General features: G+C 40.5%; 2 protein-coding genes across 3 annotated transcripts; one reads left to right on the top strand and one right to left on the bottom strand.

Annotated features, from left to right (window-relative positions):
* Positions 1–3,169: 3,169 nt before the first annotated feature.
* On the top strand, positions 3,170–16,859 carry taf1c (TATA-box binding protein associated factor, RNA polymerase I subunit C). Of its 2 annotated transcripts, none has more exons than XM_035391515.1 (15): positions 3,170–3,593; positions 4,236–4,347; positions 4,517–4,569; positions 4,921–5,016; positions 5,126–5,196; positions 5,382–5,620; positions 5,986–6,117; positions 6,808–6,925; positions 8,041–8,112; positions 8,229–8,364; positions 8,732–8,857; positions 8,937–9,114; positions 9,905–10,042; positions 10,592–11,891; positions 14,688–16,859. In XM_035391515.1, exons 1-14 carry the CDS (start codon positions 3,456–3,458, stop codon positions 11,866–11,868), a joined length of 2,886 nt encoding a protein of 961 aa, XP_035247406.1. In that variant the 5' UTR covers positions 3,170–3,455; the 3' UTR covers positions 11,869–11,891; positions 14,688–16,859. The 2 variants fall into 2 exon arrangements, with proteins under 2 accessions (XP_035247406.1, XP_035247405.1); XM_035391514.1 differs by having other exon boundaries at positions 8,729–8,857.
* Positions 12,301–17,762, bottom strand: ccng2 (cyclin G2). The gene is made up of 8 exons (XM_035391517.1): positions 17,655–17,762; positions 16,478–16,610; positions 15,910–16,047; positions 15,317–15,567; positions 14,891–14,969; positions 14,682–14,780; positions 13,920–14,122; positions 12,301–13,165 (listed from the first exon to the last, which is right to left on the bottom strand). The coding sequence occupies exons 2-8, from the start codon at positions 16,580–16,582 to the stop codon at positions 13,015–13,017; spliced, it is 1,026 nt and encodes a 341-aa protein (XP_035247408.1). The 5' UTR covers positions 16,583–16,610; positions 17,655–17,762; the 3' UTR covers positions 12,301–13,014.
* Between the last annotated feature and the right edge of the window lie 387 nt (positions 17,763–18,149).

The raw sequence follows: 18,149 nt of genomic DNA, 5'->3' as shown, positions 1-18,149 counted from the left end.
CGATTAAGACGTGTGAAACTAACAACTAAATCACCCTCCTCCCATAACAAATATATGGACCATATATTCAAAAATTCTATTTTTTTCAAGGTTAAATTTCTGAAAAACAATTAGAATTATCACTCCTCTTTGACGGTTGGACTAATTTGCACAGATTTGATACAGAGCAGGTCAAGACAAAGATCTAGCCTATAAATGACAGCGTAAGACTGGTCTCAATTTAATAAAACTGCTGCAATGAACCAATGAACTCGTATTGGGTATGGCTTCTCACAAAAAGGTTTTCTAGTATAAAATTTCTTCAGGCACAATGCCCTCCAAATTATTCACATACTTGATTAAAATGAGCAGAGGCTCTCTATCCATATTACATTCCTTTCTTTCATCCAGTGTCGTCTATTTTGTCAATTAATTTATGAGGGTCACATTTGATCAATAATTGTATAATCAGATTGTTACTATGCCTACAGTGACCCCAAAGGGATTTAGATGGTAATGCAAGTTTTAATAAATTTGGGTCATGGTCAAGAACAGTGGTTTTCCACCCAGGTGTGTATGTTGGTTTTTGTTCCAGCTAATCTTGTTTTTAATTATGGTGATTAATTAAGTGTGTTAAACGTGAACTTTATTATCAATGGCCAGGTATACTCAGCATCTAAGACTTCATTGATTTCAGCCGTAAGTTTATCAATTAATTAATACATAAAATGTAACCTCTTACAAAATCAATCATGTGCAATGGCACATAATAGAAAGTGAAAGCATTAGTTGTCTGAAAAATGTTAATTAGTAATGAATTTTAATCATTTTTAACATGATTTTTTTATACTGAATGCATCATTGAAAGACTAATCATCCATCATTAGACCTTAAAATTCTCAATCTAAAAAAAAATTAACAACTATTGATGCTTCAGGAATTGCAATAAAGGTCTGAACAAAAATCAGCATAAACAGGGGTACTCCAGGATTGGGGTTGAATACCACTGCCTTAAAATATATAAACTGGAATCCCAGGTAATGAGCTATAATGTATGCTTAAAAAATTGAGAAATGATATTCTTTTACTATAACAAAAGTGGTCTAATGTTTAAATCCCCCTACCAAAAAGGGAAAGAAATTATACACAACCCTATTGCAGTACTTCTTGCCACAGTGAGGCAAATGGTTTCTGAGGCAAAAAACCATTGGAGATCTACAGAACTTGATTGCATTTTTGTGACACATACAGTAGTCTCCAAATCTTCTATTAGACACAACCATAGTGATAGGCCTATGGTGTCAGTTGGCTTTTCTTAAGGGTTGCCTGAAAAAAAAATCCTGAAGGTAAGCATCTGGGGAAACAAATAAAGCACTGGAACTTCAACTGGAACTGGGTGTTATGGTCAGAGGAGGCCAAAATGGACCTGTATGGCCATGGACACCAGTGATGGGCTTGATGTCAGAAGAATGCTTATGTTGCAAAGAATGCCATAACTACCCTGAAATATGTGGTGCACTGGTGTTATGAGGTTCTTATGTAGGTCAATGGAATCATGAGCTCCCACTCATACAAAGACATTTGTACCATAAATCTGCTTCCCTTTCCCAGAAAACTCTAATTTGGCTAATAAAATTAATCTTTCTTGAAGACAATGTTCCCAAGCATACCTCAAAAATCAACCAAGAAATGTTTAACTGACCACAATCAAAACTAGACTAGAACCACCCAATCAAAGACATGTTTTGAACTGAAGGATCTGAAGCAACTTTAAATATTCTGTATGGAGGAAATATTTTCCCACTATGTTCACCAATCTCATAAAATATCATAGAAGATGGCTTGATAGTGGTATCCTTGCAAAGGTAGGTAAGTACTGAATTCAAGACAGCAAATATTTTTGACACTTATATTTTAGAAATAAATTTATTATTTGAGAAAAGTGCTATTTTCATTTATTTCATTTTACCACTATTAATGAAAGCATAACACTTTCACATAACAGACATAATATAATGACGAGAATGTGCCATTCAGCCCAACATTACTTCCTAATGTCTGTGTGGAATTTGCCTTTTATAATTTCAATTTATGTTCTGGTTCTACTAACAGAACAGTAAGCTGATCATGGTCAAATTTCAATTATTACATTTATTTGAGAAAATCTTACAATGTGTACAATTATAATGTTAAATCAATTGTTTTAGATGTGACTAAAAGCTCCTGTTCATCATCAGTTCCTGGGCAGGTGTTACATAATAAGGTGACATTACATTTTACAAGTGAAAATTCTACCTGCTGAAGTCATTTCCTTGGAAAAGTCAAGAAATAAAAGTGTTTTGTGAAGAGTTGCAAAACAGAATTGGAGAACAGTGAATCAATAGAACAGTGTTTAGTGTTATACAAACTACATTGAGACAGTATATTTGTTTCCAAGGCAAAATGTAAATATTTGAGGGGCAGGTGTTTAAATTGAGAAAAGGGCACCTCAACCTAGAAAAACTGTTTTACAACACCCAGTTATGATACAGGATACATTTGATCAAAATTAATGAATTTAAATTAATTACAGAAACACTTTGGGCAAAAAGGGAAAGGTGCTCAGACACTTAAGATGTTCTTAAGTGAACATTCTAATGCTGATTTAACAATCACTACTGATAACTGAGCGCAGTGGAGTTCTAATCTAGAAAATTGACATAGAATTATTTAATTTAATTTAATTTTTTTTTTTTTTGGGGGGGGGGGGGGGGGGGCATTCCAAAAACCCTCCTCTTCAAATGGTTAAGAACAACCCTAGACTATCCCACATGTACTTTGAACCGTGTCTTCAACAAACGGTAGTATCACATACTGTTGTGCTGCTTAAGCGCTGACATTTGGCTGACAAGTTAATGTGTTTTATATCTAGATATAGTCCACCTACTATCTCATGCTTATTTGTTGATCATTCGAATTTCGAACCAGCCAATCAGATAATTTAACCAGCACGGTCCGTGGTCCTCGTCGGGTTTTCCAGGTCACGTGAAGACGAGCCCAAGCGCGCACCCAGGAAGTCTCTTTTACCCAGTGTGTTCCTTCAACGGGTTGGGCCCAGAGACTCACAAAGCTCATTGGTTGAATGTCGATCCGTTTTTTTACACAGGCTCTTCTGGTTGGCTTGTTTTTGACCATGCGCAGTGTTATCAAAATAGGCTGTCCAGCTGACGAGCGGCTACCGAAGGTCTGGCAGCACGTTATAGAGTACACGTGTCTTCTTGGTGTGTGCGACATTAAGGTTGTATTGTTCAATATAGCCAAAATAGACATTGACATGTAGCAAAGATCTCAAAATCTAAAAGCTGGCGTGGGAATGACATCAACAAAAGTTAAAACGGAAGGTTTATGTTCGTGGCAATGCCGGGATCACAGGCACAGGAAGACTTGCCCTGACATGTTCTGTAGAATAGGCCGAACTCTTAAGGCTCTGATTTGGCATGGCCGGGAATAAATTCCCACATCAGCTCTTTCCCAGTTTTTACAACACCGGGCCTCCGAACGCAAAATCTAATGTCACTGTTGGAAGCTTGGGACTCTACAATCAGGCGTATGTAGTCGACCACTGTCTGTCTGAGGTTAGTTCACGTTGTTGTTGCTGTGATGAAAATTAGCTAGGTAATGTTAGCTAGCTAACTACCGTTAGCTAGTTTGACGTTGTGTAGTTTAACAAGTTAGACGAAACAACAGTCAGATCTTAAATCGTGCCTTTTTGCCGTTATTTTTTTTTTGCATTCTTTGACTCGTTTTTATTGCTGACCTAATTTACAAACGAACCCATTCCGCAGCAGTACCGATTTCACAAGTTTTACATTTGGATTTGGAAACCCCGTACAACAATTGTAATATGGTTGCTAAAACTGTTGTACTGCTTAAATTGAAAGTAAGTGAACAGAATCCTATGCATCGACCAAGTATAATTGCATTAATTTATGAATGCCAGTGTATTTTATATAACTGTTGCCACGATGTTTTAACGTGTATCTTTAGAAGTGGAAGTGCTAGTACTGTCGGTGTACGAGTAAACACTCTTTCAGCATACTTAACCACATGGCCATTACGGCATTACTGAGTCTGTTCCGATTTGTTACACACATTAAACCTGCTTGCACCGCCCCGCCCCCCACATGTTAAATAAAACAGTATATAAATTATGTCAAATGTGTTTGAACAAATGTACCAATCAGTTATTTTTATTATTTGAATGTTTTGAATCCTAGAATGGTCCCGGGCAGTTGGCTGACTGGAAGTTTGATACACAGTACAAAGTGAAGGGAGAGACATGGAAGGCAGTTGAATCTATTCCGATTCCTTTGATGACACCGAATAAAGGTGACTGAACGGTCATTACACTCTTCTTTGTGGTCACACTCTTGTTATTTTTTAATCCTTTCATGCTGGGGCCTCTTATCTCCACATTGGGGGACTCAATATAGACTCGATCCAAAGGGTGTCCAAAGCAAGACTCTTCAGCATGTGTTTATTTATCTTTTGCTTCCAGTACACACGATTGCTTCAGGTCATGTCCCATCTGCATCTGACTTCCCAGAACATGTAAGTCCTCTACAGCACAGCAGTTTAAAAATGATCATCTTATTGAGCATTTATGCTCAGAATCATATATAGTCTAAAAAAGGCTTCTAATTCAGAGTATTCATTTTATTTTAAATGCTGTTTTTTGAGGCAGTTGATATTAAACTTGATTTACCCTCCGTGTACAACTGGATTTTAACTTGTTTCATCATATCAATGACAAGGGTGCTACAGCATTATTGTGAACATTTTAACTCATATTTCACAGATTTACAGAAAGCATTGCATTATTTTTCAGTTCTATTGACTCTGAAGTACGTGCTGTACACATTTAAAAATCAAGGCTCCTTTCTGAATCTTTTTTCTCTGTAGATGCAGAACTTTTACTTGGATAACTATGAGGATGCCTTCAGCACAATGAGCAGTGTTCTTGGAGAACACTTTACTTTCGGGGAGAGAAGGATGACGGTGGGTGAAAATTGAATGGTCAATTTCAATTTTTTATACTAGTGAGACTGACATGGCAGTACTGTGTGGCATTGGATGTTTTACCAACTTATTTAACATGCTTTTGTAGGCATCTGCAAAGAAGAAAACCGTCCGCATGAATAAGCTGAAACGTTTTTTAAGTACAGTGAATTATATAAAGTAAGTATGAATTTGTATGGACCGAAGACATTGCTCGTAATTATTTTATCAGTTGTTTAAATACTTAATATTTGTATTTGTAAATGCTGCTTATCATCATTCTCTGGATTCGGCTTAGGAGACATTAAGAATGAATGCAAATCTTAGAAGTAATGCTGCTTTTCCTTCCCCCCCTTTCCACTTAGGTGCCCTTTGAGATACTATGGAAAGGGAGCCAGAAGCTACAATAACCTGCTTGGCGATGTCATCCATGAAATTCCCCCTGTACTTTTGGCTGAACTCCTCCGCGAGGAGTTGCTGCTGCAGAAGGAACGTGCGCAGTTTAATGAAGTGGCCACCGGGGGTGCTCTAGGCTATTTTCCGGTCAGGCTCTCTGACAGCTCTCAGGAGGGCTGTCTCGTGTTTCCAGAGGAAGCCTCCCTCAGTATCCTTTTCCTGCATCGCGCTGTCTTTAATGGGCATAGAGCCTCCCGTCTCAGACTGGTTGTAGGCCAAGGCTGGCTCTGTGTACTCCAGAACGTTCACAGGTTTTGTTCTTGTTTTTTCCCCCCGCCCATCTCATTGAGGCAGTCTTTTCAACAGTTTGAAGTTGTTGTAACATCTTTTCTTTTTAATCCTTGACACAGCCAAATCAAATGCTTGTATTGAGACTATATTGTATGTGCTATGTTGCACATGTGAGTTAACAAGGTTGATTGTTTAATCTAAATCAGATTCATTATGCAGTATGTAGATGCAGAACTGGTAATAACTGCTTCTTTTATGGAGTCCTTCACTGTAGTTCACCAGAGTTCCATAAGGTGGTGCTGGAGTTCGACAGAGATAAGGTTCCCCGGCTCAGCATGAGTAATGCTCAGCCTTTCGTCATGAAGCTCAGTGGCGCAGTACGACAGATCAGTGTTGGCAGCATGCAAGATAGTGGTGAGCAACATGCGGGCATGCTGCACTGGTAATGCAATTTATAAGTGTGACCTTGTGTAAATAGATAAGCTGACTGGCCTGTTCTTGTCATGATGCTTGATTCTTGTGTTCTAAATTGATGGTGATTGTTCATGGGAGATGGCTGTGCAGGTAGCCAGCATCACGTCTGACATACTGTCTCGCATCCTAACGTCTCCAGACTCAGTTCTTCATCAGGGAAAAGCAAAGTTCTTTTTATATTGGGCATGTCTCACAGACAAAGTTCTCTGAACTCTGCTCAGCTTTGCTCTTGACATGAGACGACGCAGGCAAACTGACTCGTACAAAGATAGTGGTGGTCTGTGGAAAAACATTTCTGAACAAATTTACGTAATTCAAAATGTGCAGTTTTTTTTTTTTTTTTTACAGGGAAATGGAACCACTAGTCAGGCCAATTAACACTTAACCTGTGTAATTGTTTTAACCACCTACCTTTTTAAGTAAGGTTAACATTCCTACTGTGTTCAGTATAAAAACTGGCCAACTTTCCAGTATTGAAGTGGTATTCTTATCTTGTTGCATACTTGTAGTCATGGTCTCATCTGTAAAGAGATTTGATATAACTTGTTTGATGCTTTTGCTATTATTTCTGTTTGTCATGGAAAGTGATGTGACATTTACTCTGTTCTCTGGGGTTCCGTTGTTTTGCAGTCCATGTGGGGGTACGCTCAGATTACCACTGTGGGGTCTGGGAGGCCTGTCCCATTAAGAGAGTGAGACCACTGGAGGTCGTTCGAACGGAGCAGGTTGCCACATGCATCTGCGTCAGGTGTGTTTGATGGCTTCTATTGTGTCCGTGTTGAAGTGTGCCTTGCTGTCATATACACGTGCTTAATCTTAAACCTTATGTGGGATTTGCAGTGATCAGTATTTTAAAGTGAATGTTCATCACAGCACGTTTAGTTGTATGAAACAATTGTTTGTGGTGTCCGTGCCCCACTGAATCTCATCTGGGATGACAGTGGCCATTGTATGACTTACTGGCGTGCTCATGGATGGAACAGCAATCAGTATGTTCGGAAATGTATCCCTTTACACTGACACCTAGACCTCAACGGCACTCGTTTGAGAATGGCTTTGCTGAAATTTCAGTTTGTGTGCTGCCCTTTCTGTACTGTAATCAAATACAAAGTAAAGCAAATATTACCTTCTTGATACATCAGGCTCTTGTCCTCTCCATTTATGCTCCATTTATTCTTCCTGGACCTAAACATAGACCTCTTTATGCTCCGCAGTTAGTTTGACTAACAAATGTGTTTGGAGGGGTGGAGTTGCGTAAGACCATTTTCTGCTCTTTAATGCTGGTGTAAGTGCAAAGACTGTTGCCTTCCACTTCCGGTCGACCCCTTATTGGATAAAACGCTATCACATGATTTAGACTTTGGTACATTGTTTTGTGCAAATGTTCATACAAATTGCTGGTATGTTAGTTCACTTGGCCTGTATGTGGCTGTATTAGCTATGAAGGTAGCTAACAAGGTTCTGTAGCTAGCTAGCTTGCTCCTGACTTGCAAGTGATCTTGATCTTGAACTCACTTAGTTAGCTAGCTACATAACGTAGCAAGCTAGCGAAATGGTTAAGACATGTTATTCTCGATTGAATTAATATGGGATTTTGCTTTAATTAACTGCTAGGTCTATCATACAGGCCTTTCTACAGTTTACTTTGCTTAAAGTGCTTTAGCCAGCAGGCTAATAACGGTAAGAGGGGTCGGTTGGTATGTACAAATTCCAGAACCAGTTCCAGAACTGGACCGGAAACGGAAGGCAACTGGTTTTGTGCCTGCAACAGTTTTTGCCGCGAAACACCGGCATGTGGATATTTAGTAAACAGCACCAATGGATTACTCGTGTCCTCAAAGTTCCTGTTTACTGTTCCTGTAGTCCCCATATCCCAGGAGAGCTGCTGGTAACAACTGAGAATGGTGCTGCCTATCTCTGGACTGTAGGAGCAGGGTGAGTGACGTCATTTAAGTAATTTGTTTTCACTGTTGTCACAAGTCGAGTTGTGTTTGGTTCATTTGAGAATGTATTTTTCTTTCATTGTGCTATTTGTGCTGTCAATATTTAAGCTTGTCAAAATTCCGTGAAGAGGAGGAAAACCTGTACTTTAACGCCCAGTCATCTTGGCGATGGTGCGACTTCTCTGCCCACCCAAAAGTGATGCAGTACACGGACAGAACTGGAGTGGAGCTTACAGACACCAGGGTGAGGAGTTATGCTATGTCATTCAATTTAGTATCCGAGTACAGCAAAAACTGGTAGCCACCCTCCTACAATAATGCAACAGTAGTTCAAAATGACATTCTTAGACACAGTGACATACCACATAATAGAAGAAGTGCTTGTGCATCTTTCTGGTAGCAGCTTTCATAATCTATCTGGAAGCAGACAGCATAATCCACCATGGTATTTAATGTAATTGAGACAATGCAGGTGATAGGTTGGATAGTCTTGACGTTGAAAACAACTATTTTGGAATGTGCCGTTTATGTGATGGTTGTGTGTTTGTTATTAATGTTAAATCTGTCAATATTGGTCAGTATTCCTCAAAATTATTTTCTGTTCACAGTCCTCAGATAAGTGCAGCTACACTCTGTTTCGCATTGGCGAAACTCCAAACTGTAGGAGTGGGGAGAGGGTGATCTTGTCCAAGTACCTGTATGACGTCAATGCTTATCACCACCTTGTCACCACCCAGGTATGAAGCTGGCCTCTCAAATTAGGGGCGTTATTGGGTTGGCCTCTTACACTTACTACAATCATGTTCTCCTCTACAGCATTCTGTTTACATCATAGACGAGCGCTTTCCTTGTCTGCCCATGCTCAAGTGGGACCACATGATGATGGATCCACCCCTGTTTGCCCAAGTCCTGCCTGGCTTTCCACAAGGCAGAACTAACAAGATACTACTGGGTTCCCAGCGATCCCAGGAGCTAATGTTCCTGCAGTATTCTGGTAGGTTCCGTTCAGCCTAACAACAGCAAAATTTGGCGCTCAAGACATGTATAATAATTGCGTATGATGTAGTGTAATATATGGGTCACCCGGTTCAAAAAGGATGATGCAAGACATTCACACCATTTGAATTAATTTATTTTGCAAATCAGAATTTGCAGGACATAATATGATATGACAGCTGGTGGTTATGTAATTCTAACTATAGCAAGCTTTATTTGGAAATCGTCATATCAGACTCGTATTTTCGGGTTCTCTTGAAGACATTTGCACATACATTTACATCATTTGGCAGGCTCCTACATCTAGAGCAACCTACAGATGTTCTTTTGAGCTTCAGTATGACAAGTTGGCTTAGTGTTTGAAAAAAAAAAAAAAAAAAAAATTACTCACACAATTAGTGTGAAGGATTTCTTTACTGGTAGGTGCAATCAAGTTCAGGGAAGCTTTCATTTGTTAGACGGTAAGTGCAGGGTAGGTAAGTGTTTAGTCCAGGTGTACATTGAAGACATGTTGTATTGTAATCGAGCTATAGGCAGATACTCATAAAAATTAACTCTATTTTGAGAACTTTTCTGTAGTGATTGGAGAAATCAATGAGTTTGAATGTGCCTTATTGTACTTACTTGGCTGCAGCCACTGCTGTCACACTTCATTGTGGTGCTGGTTGCAAGGAAACCTTGAGCTGTTAATTTTGTATTGTGCGCTTATACAACACTCCTGCGTGTGTGCGTGCATCATGTACAGGCAGTGTCATTGAACGCGGCGGCGACGTCTTTCCTGCTGACAGGTGGCGGAGAGGCTGCCTGCCGTTCTCTGGGGCCTCCTTTGAAACTGTCCCGCCCGGCTGACAGTCTGGGCCACCTCCAAGTCCATGTCCCCCACAGGCAGCAGAAGGCACAGGAGAGGCTGCTGGAGCCTGCCGCCGGTAAGGCCTCCCCCCTGATCAAGTTCTCCCTGGTTCAAGGTTTCAGACATGTTATGCAATGTGTCTGTCCCTTAAATGGGGTCGCCAACACTAGTCACGGGGAACTAATGAGATCCAGCTTCCATTCCAGAATAGAATTTAAGTGAAAAGATTCATGCTAATGTCATGTCGTGGCTCATTATATCCACTGACTGTGAACTGAAACTTAACTTTTTTTGACGTCTCTCACCCTGTATATGAGGAAGTGGGCAAGACGTTCGGAATTGTAGGGGAACTCAGAAGACACTATTGCATTGTTGGTACTAATGCTTGCTGTGCCTTTTCCAATTTGCATGTCTTATTTGTATTTGGTGTCTATTCTCAGTCTTTTTTTCATCATCTTTATAGAGGACATTGGAACATTTTATTGCTTTTGGCATTCCTCCACTTATATTGTGTTAGTTAACACATTTTGTTGTATGTCGCTCTGGATAAGAGCGTCTGCCAAATGCCTGTAATGTAATGTAATTAAAGTAGAGATGGTCTAACATTTATTTTGTGTTTTGCTAGGTTTTACTGCCATACACCACAAGGGTGAAGAGTGCCTGTGTGTGCTGCAGCTCTCTGAGACTGGGGACATTTTTTACCAAACTCTGATGCTCCAAACCGACCAGGACAGCGCAGACACACAACAACCGAGGAATTCCACAGGGGGAGATGAGGAACACAGTGTTACCACAAAACTCAAGAATGCTTTGCGCAACAGTAGACGAAGTTCTGAAGATGTATCTTTGAGTAAGGGAGTTGGAACTTCTTGCTGTGAAGTGGAGGTTAATAGCAATGATGAGGATTTGGCTACGGTGTCCAACACTGAGATGCAGGATATGGATGGATGTTCTGTCACTCAGACAGGCTTGAGTCTCAGTCAAGACCCGATGAAGCCGCACATGGTCAGCAAGGAGGTTTTGTCAAAGTGGGACCGGTGGCTGAAGGCTCTTTTCGAGAGTCCGAGGCCCACCTCAGAACAAATCCTGTCCCATTGGACCATAAAAACCGAAGGCCTCATCTCTTGTCAAGCACTCAGGAGAAACCCTCTAGAGGAAGACCAGCTCCAGAGACTGAGAAAAGACTTGGAACAGTCAATGAATAAGATGGATGTGGTTGTCCATGGTGTCACTTACCTGAGGCCTCTCGAGGTGGTCCCATTGCCTGACCTGGTAGTGCCCGCCGACTGGACTGACGATTTAAGTGAGAGGCTGTCAGTGTCCTGGGGGGGACATTGGAAGAGCTGGTGGGAGGATAAGCTAGGGATGAACCGCATGGAAAAGGTGGCGGCTCTGCGTAGAAGGCGCCAACGGCAGAAACGGGCCAAGGCTCACCACCGCGTCGCACTTTCGGAGAGCTTCGCCTCATCTGTCAGCTACCAGTCTGACCTGGACGACCTCTCGGGCTGGTCCTCAGGCCAGAACAGTCAGGGCGCCTATTCGGACGTGGAGAGCATCTCCACTAATCTCTCCATACCCGATGCCTTTCCAGAGCCTGAAAGAGGAAACGTGCTGACCCAAGAGAACAGGCCACTTGCTACTCTAGAGAAGGAGGACGGCCCTTCTGCCCAATTAAAGCTGGCATCCAGGAAAACGAAGCAGCCGGAGCAGGACTACCTCAGCTCGTTGTTTGGGTCTCAGGGGCTGCCGGAAATGCACGAGGAGAGCGGGCTGCAGCTGCTGACACCTTTCTCTCAAGGGTCCAGCATTTCCTTGTCCCAGAGGAATCCCTGTGTGGTTGCGTCTAACAAGGGTTCCCTGTCCGTGCAGCCCAGAAAGAAAAGGCCACGAATGGGCTTCTGAATGCTGAAGGATGGATCATTGGGGCAAGTGATCCATCTTTTGTTTCTCCTACCTTAGTAACAGCATGTATTTGTATTGGTCGGTTGGCTCTTTCACATTTGTTCACTCATATTGACTGCAATGCTTGGTGTTTTCTGTACAATTTCTATGGTGATTTGTAAATGGAAATAGTATTATTTTGTGCAGTGTTTAAATGTTTTGGTGAGGACTGGTTTGTGGTACATTTTTAGGATAAGGTGGAATATATTCATAATTTATTATTCAGTTTTTACAAACCACTTCATTGTCGGTTAGGTTTATCAGTTAATATTTTGGAGCCAGTGTGGGGTGGAAACATTTGACTTTGGTTTTAAATTGCAACGGCTGTGACAATCTTTGTATAATATGTGTTCAGTTAAGAGTATTTCTATACAAAAAAATCTGAAGCACTGATTGAAAAAGGTATTTTTAATCAGCATTTTTTCTTTAGCCAACCATCAAAATAGTTTAAAAATAAGTTAGTCTACAGCATATTAATAACAAAGTTGTTTTTTTTTTGCCTGTTTACAAAGTTACATTTCCAGTATGAACATATTTTACATTGTGACATTCGGTCAGCATTATTTTCCCATATAATCAAAATGACTATATCACACAGTAATAAATCATGCTTCAGTTGGCACCTTTAAGTTTACACAAACACAATATTTCTACTCCATGCAAACAATCTGCAACTTTCAACAACCTAAAAAAAAAAAACTGGGAGGGTGACACAACCTAGCCGGTCTTCAGGCATTCAACCTCCCCACAGCATCCACCATAAATAAATCATGCGCAATATACAAAACAGTGCAAAGTACACAGTCTAGGAAAGTTGTCCCTAGCATTGAACAGTCCTTGTTTATAGGTTTATTGCACCTCAGCGTTGTGCTGTTAAGTCACCTGGAATGTGGCGAATCCAAACTTGCACAAACTACTACACCCTACAGCTACAGAGGTTCGAGATCACTCGAGTTAAAGCTGCCACAGAATAATGCGGTTCTGTACCTGTCCACATTTAACTTCAGACACAACCAAAAAGATGTACAGTACATCGATTTGTTGTGTGTTGAGATATTTAAGACGAGCACAAAAAAAAAACCTCAGTTTAAATAAGTCATTTGAAAACTAGAAATGACACGCAGCACCCAGGTGTGTGGAGTCGTCTTGGCTGTGTGGAACGGAGGTGCGCTGGTGAAAGGGGGGTGGTGAACAGGGCACTTCTGTGTCACTGCTCAGGCTGTCCTCTCCACAGCTCATGTCCTCACAAGAGTCCTCACTGTGCACAAGAGTGGGGGTGGGGGGGTTGGGAGAGAGAAACTTCCATTAATATACTCTTCTTCTTTGAGTACTATCACTAGCTGTTTTGGCCAAACTCCATTTAAGATAAAATCCAAAGTACAGTGTGATTGAAAATGACAAAAACAATCTAATCTGTAAACCAGAACATTTTGTACATACTGCATTAGCAGATGCAAAAATATTGCACAGACTGAATGTTGCTATTGCTTGGCCTGCCGCACTGCAAATATAATGATTTGGTCTTCAAATTCAGATCTGGGAAATGAGCGAATAAGGCTTGAACCAGTTGAGTAAGACTCTAGCTGTGGAAATTTCAGGGTAGGACGTGACTAATCATTTGAACACATTGCGTCAAGTAAGAAAGTCACTGCCAGACAGGAATGGTCCAACATGGGCGAGGTAAGCGGTAGTGACGTGTTAAAAACATGTAACTCGCCTGCATATTTGGGAGTGGTTTCTATAGTAACAAACAAACCAGGAGCCTCACTGAAACCAACAGGTATTTTGGGAAACACTGAATGGTATTCTAGGAATCCCTGTAAAATTACGTACATCGGTCTACGTCTGTTGGGGGTTTTCCGAGCTTAAGTGAAATCCCCTCCTAGGTCTTGCTGTGAACTTCTGTCTCTGCGCAATTTTATATCCTGTTTTTCAGACTGTTGTACATTGTGCAGGGCATGTATGTTTTGCCGTCTGTGATATTCTTTCACTTTGGACTTGGATTTCATTACCTTGCACTTTCATCCCAGCCCCCCTCAGGAATTGTTGGAAGTTCAGGGACGCTGTAGTAACTGCTGTGCAAATTCTGTGCTGTTCGCCTGGATAGAATCCAGACCAGTTTCTTGTTGTCTGGCTTACTGCATTCAGGTGAAGAGTAGTCTGTCATACACTTGGCCACCAACTCCCTCCAGTACAAGAGCTCACCGTCAGCAATCTGGAAGGACCAACATACATCATAACATTAGACACCCAGTTGCGTTACATAATCCATGTGGGTCAGCAGAACCTTTTTGGAACAGACTACAAGTGTAATGGATAGCACGTAACTTAAGATCTAAGGCCTTAAATTTTTGTTTCTGTAACCTTTCTGCCAGTTCCTACACTTCGACCATAAATCCTATCACTTTAGAGTACTTTGTCCATAAAATGCATAAGGTAGGTCAAACTTTTTTTGAAAACTTGTTTACAAAATCTGCTCCTTGCAAATAGTGTACTCATGTCATGCAAGTTTTCTTTTTATGGATAATGCATTTTGTACTTTAAGTTGCTCTGGATGTGTGTGCCAAGTTAATGCTTATTATTATGGCCTGCAGTGGCATTTAATTACGGAGTTGTTGGTCTTAACATTTGGCTATCTGAGCAAGGGAACTGAAAAGAACCAATGACAGCACGAGCTGCTTTGAGCTCCCTGTTAACCGAAGCACTGTTATGTTTAACCAAAGGTTGTTGACCCCTGTCAAACATTATGGACTGACCAAATTTCATATGGTTACCTTTAGATGCCTTTGAATACACTGGGAAATTTCAAGCATATCTACAGACTGGATGGCTTCAATCTCCTGGGCAAGGAGGGCCAGTGCTAGCACTGATGGCTGAAAGAAGAACAGGGATGTGCATGAGATCAACAACAATGCATCTGTCTGTGTACTCATTTAAAAAGCATGTGGATGCAAATGGAGAATTTGGACAAATTGGTTCTTACTTTGGCTTTTGAGAAAACGATTCGACAAAGGCAGGCTTTTAGCTGGACTTCCAGTTTGTCGAGGCTCAGATGGGGTTTCCTTCAAAAACAAAAGGGTGAAGAATTTCAGGGCCTAATCATAGAACCCTTGAGATTGTACATAAAGAAGAAATGTATAACAAGGTTGCGCAACAACTGGAGCAAGACGTTAAGCAATGATTAAGGGTCTGCAACACAAGCATCTTATCTTAAAAGTTCTGTGTTTGTGTGCCAGTAGATTAGACTAGTGTCACATAAGCCATTACATCATGACTACCCACATATGGAGCACTGTTCAGAGTTAACCTACGGCCATTAAGCATGTATTATAGCCTTGATTAAATACATAATACTTGTTAGAAAAGTATCAGAGATTTTTACCCAAATAAGGTTTCAAAGTGAACTTACCTTTCTGAAGTATGTAAGAGGGTTATTTCATGATAAAGGTGCAAAAAGGTAAAGGCTGTGACCGCTTTGCACTGAAAGTTCAGTTTTTCTGAAATGATCTTCTCCATTCGGTTGAGGTCTGAAATGGTGAACTTGCATTGGCTGATACGAATAAGGTCATGGGAGGATGAAATGTTGCACTCCTCCTCAACCAGCTTAGCTGCAATGTGGAGACAGCTGATGGCGATGCAGGATAAGTGCTTGGGTTGGATCTGGAGAGGGGGAAAAAAAGAAAAAGGAATAAATGCTCATTCCACCCAATTTATTTTTGTTGTCCAAACTAGTAGGTAGCCCACAACTTAGTTATCAAGAAACTAAACTGCCCGAACAGCACATTCAGAAAGGTAATGTTAAGATTGTGTTCATGACATTGTGTGCTTTTATCATAAGTTTAAAAAATAAATATCAATAAATAAATGTCACTGTAGAACTGGGGGGGAGGGGGGCTGAATACTTAAATTTGAGGTTCACTTTGCAGGGAATTAATGTCTACTTGGTAGCATTGTGTTGCAGTGATAAAGGTTAATTGATTAAAACTCATAAAAATAAGTTACCTTCATCATGGCCAGGAACCTATCCAGCAGGTTGACGGCCTGCACAAAGGTCTGTGTACTATAACCAAAAAAACTGGTGAGGCTCCAAAGATCTTCAACTTTGGCATCCCTGCATTTTGCTGAGATTTGTTTGTCATTCTGTAGGGGATACAGAAAAATATACTTGGATGTCAGAGAACATTTAAAATGTGTACATGGACAAAAAAAATGACATAGAATTCCTGTATAATTATCAAATCCCCACCTGTTTATATAGAAAGTGAAACGAGTAAAAGCATATTGTTCGAGAGAACAACCCGGCTCTAGCTTCCAGCTGTACAAAGGCACAAGAATCCAAGGCAAATTCTTGGCAGAGAAGCAGAAGTACTGTCCTAATTAAGGCTTAGTCGAAATGTGTAGGCTTTTTATGTAAACAAACAAGTTTTTTTTTTTTTTTTTTTAAAGGTCCACTATGAACAAGTCTAGCGTATCCTGTTCATTCCGATGACCATTGGCTATTTATTGCTGTCTTAGGGTGGGGGGACTGATGGTACCGACATGGTCAAAGGCCGCTTTATAATTAGGTTACCTCAAGAGTAGTCTCCAGCAGGTTCAGCCCCTTCTCCCTCGGCAGATAGATCGACTCTTGTTCGAAATTTGTCTTCAGTTCCCTCATAAGTTTAAAGGCTTCCATGTCTCTAAAATGCAACGTCTCCCGTTTTCTTCAACAATAAAAAAGATTGAAATTAGTACATGTTGGTATGCCCTACAATCATTCGCTAGCTGTGTAGAGGGGAAAGGTTTATAACCCAACCCCCTTTCTCAGCAGGGAATTGGTGTTAGGTTTCGTTAGCTAACGCCTAACAAAATATTAAGTCCGTTGTCCAATTCGTTTACGTTACATGAAAATGTTCATCAAATACGATTTAACGTTTGTTTTCGAAACCAGGATAAGAAATCAACTGAGCGAGGTTAGACTAAATGACAACCGAATAAACAGACCGACCGTGGAAAACAAGGAAAACTACCACTATGGAAAACAACTATGGGGGAAGGGCTGGATTACCCCAGTCTACGTGACATGGCTAACGTTAGCTATAGCCTGCTATGTTGCCAAATTACACTGGATGCTTAATTTTACATAAATCGCATTAAAATAACATTAGCCAAACGTAATTTGACTTCAGTTCGACCTGAAGTGAACACAACATGCTAACTGGTTAACGGTTTATTCAATATATTTTATGTGTAGCCAAACAAACCTTAGCCATCTCAAATCGATAGAATAACAAACTAGCAGACAGTTCTGTTTCTGGCTAAAGTTAAATTACGTTTCAGTTTCGGGCATAATTAACATTAACGTTACCCAAAAGGTAACATTGCTAATTTTTGTCGTGTCGTTTCAAATTCGTAAATTAACGTAACAATAGCGTTAAAGCAAATCAGCTATGGTAATACAAGCTTGGTATCCGTTAAGTTAGCGCTGCCGAAGTATGAATACGTGACACCCGCCGTTTAATTACAACCAAGTGAGGAAAACTGCTAAAGTTTTCTAGCATTGCGTTATTTTTTCTGGATATATGTCCTCGAACATAATTTTAACGTTAGTCTATCGATGACAAAATCAGCCTAGCTAGTTCTAGCGGACGTTGCCCAACTTCAAAAACCCCATATCCGCTAGCCAGTCTGCAAAACTATATTTCCACATTATTTCAAATACTAACTCAACCTATCCATAACTATAGTTGTTTAACAAATCTTATTACCTGTGAACTAGAATTTCATTTTTTCGTGTCCAAGACTGCCAGTTTACTGTTTTCTGATTCCTTATATTTCCTCTTTGTTGTTGACCATTTCCACGCCCAGCGATGTTTACGTCATGGTAAAATGGCCAATCACCGCCTAGTGCCTAGCTGGATGGATTATTATTACCGTCATCATTAAATGTTTTAATATATCATAATACGTTTTTTTTTCATTAAGCAAATGTAGTTATACGTTTGGTTGACTTTTGTTTGTTTACTCTGCAGTATTGCTATGTTCCTATGGTGATTTACGTCTTGGTTCTTTTTGGGCGAAATCTGTTTTTAAATGGTCTGTGGCTGGGTTTAAAAAGTCCGCCGAAATCCTCGCCGCCTATTGGTTTAAAATAGGAAAATAACGCATTGCTATTGGTCCGGAGTATGTTACGTTTTGGCCATGATAACGATTCCAGGCAAACCCTTATTTTCAATAGCTTCTAGCTTGTCTGAAAATGAAAA

The sequence above is a fragment of the Anguilla anguilla genome, chromosome 14 (assembly GCF_013347855.1).
Source record: "Anguilla anguilla isolate fAngAng1 chromosome 14, fAngAng1.pri, whole genome shotgun sequence".
Taxonomy (NCBI): domain Eukaryota; kingdom Metazoa; phylum Chordata; class Actinopteri; order Anguilliformes; family Anguillidae; genus Anguilla; species Anguilla anguilla.
This window is presented reverse-complemented; position numbering and strand designations above follow the sequence as displayed.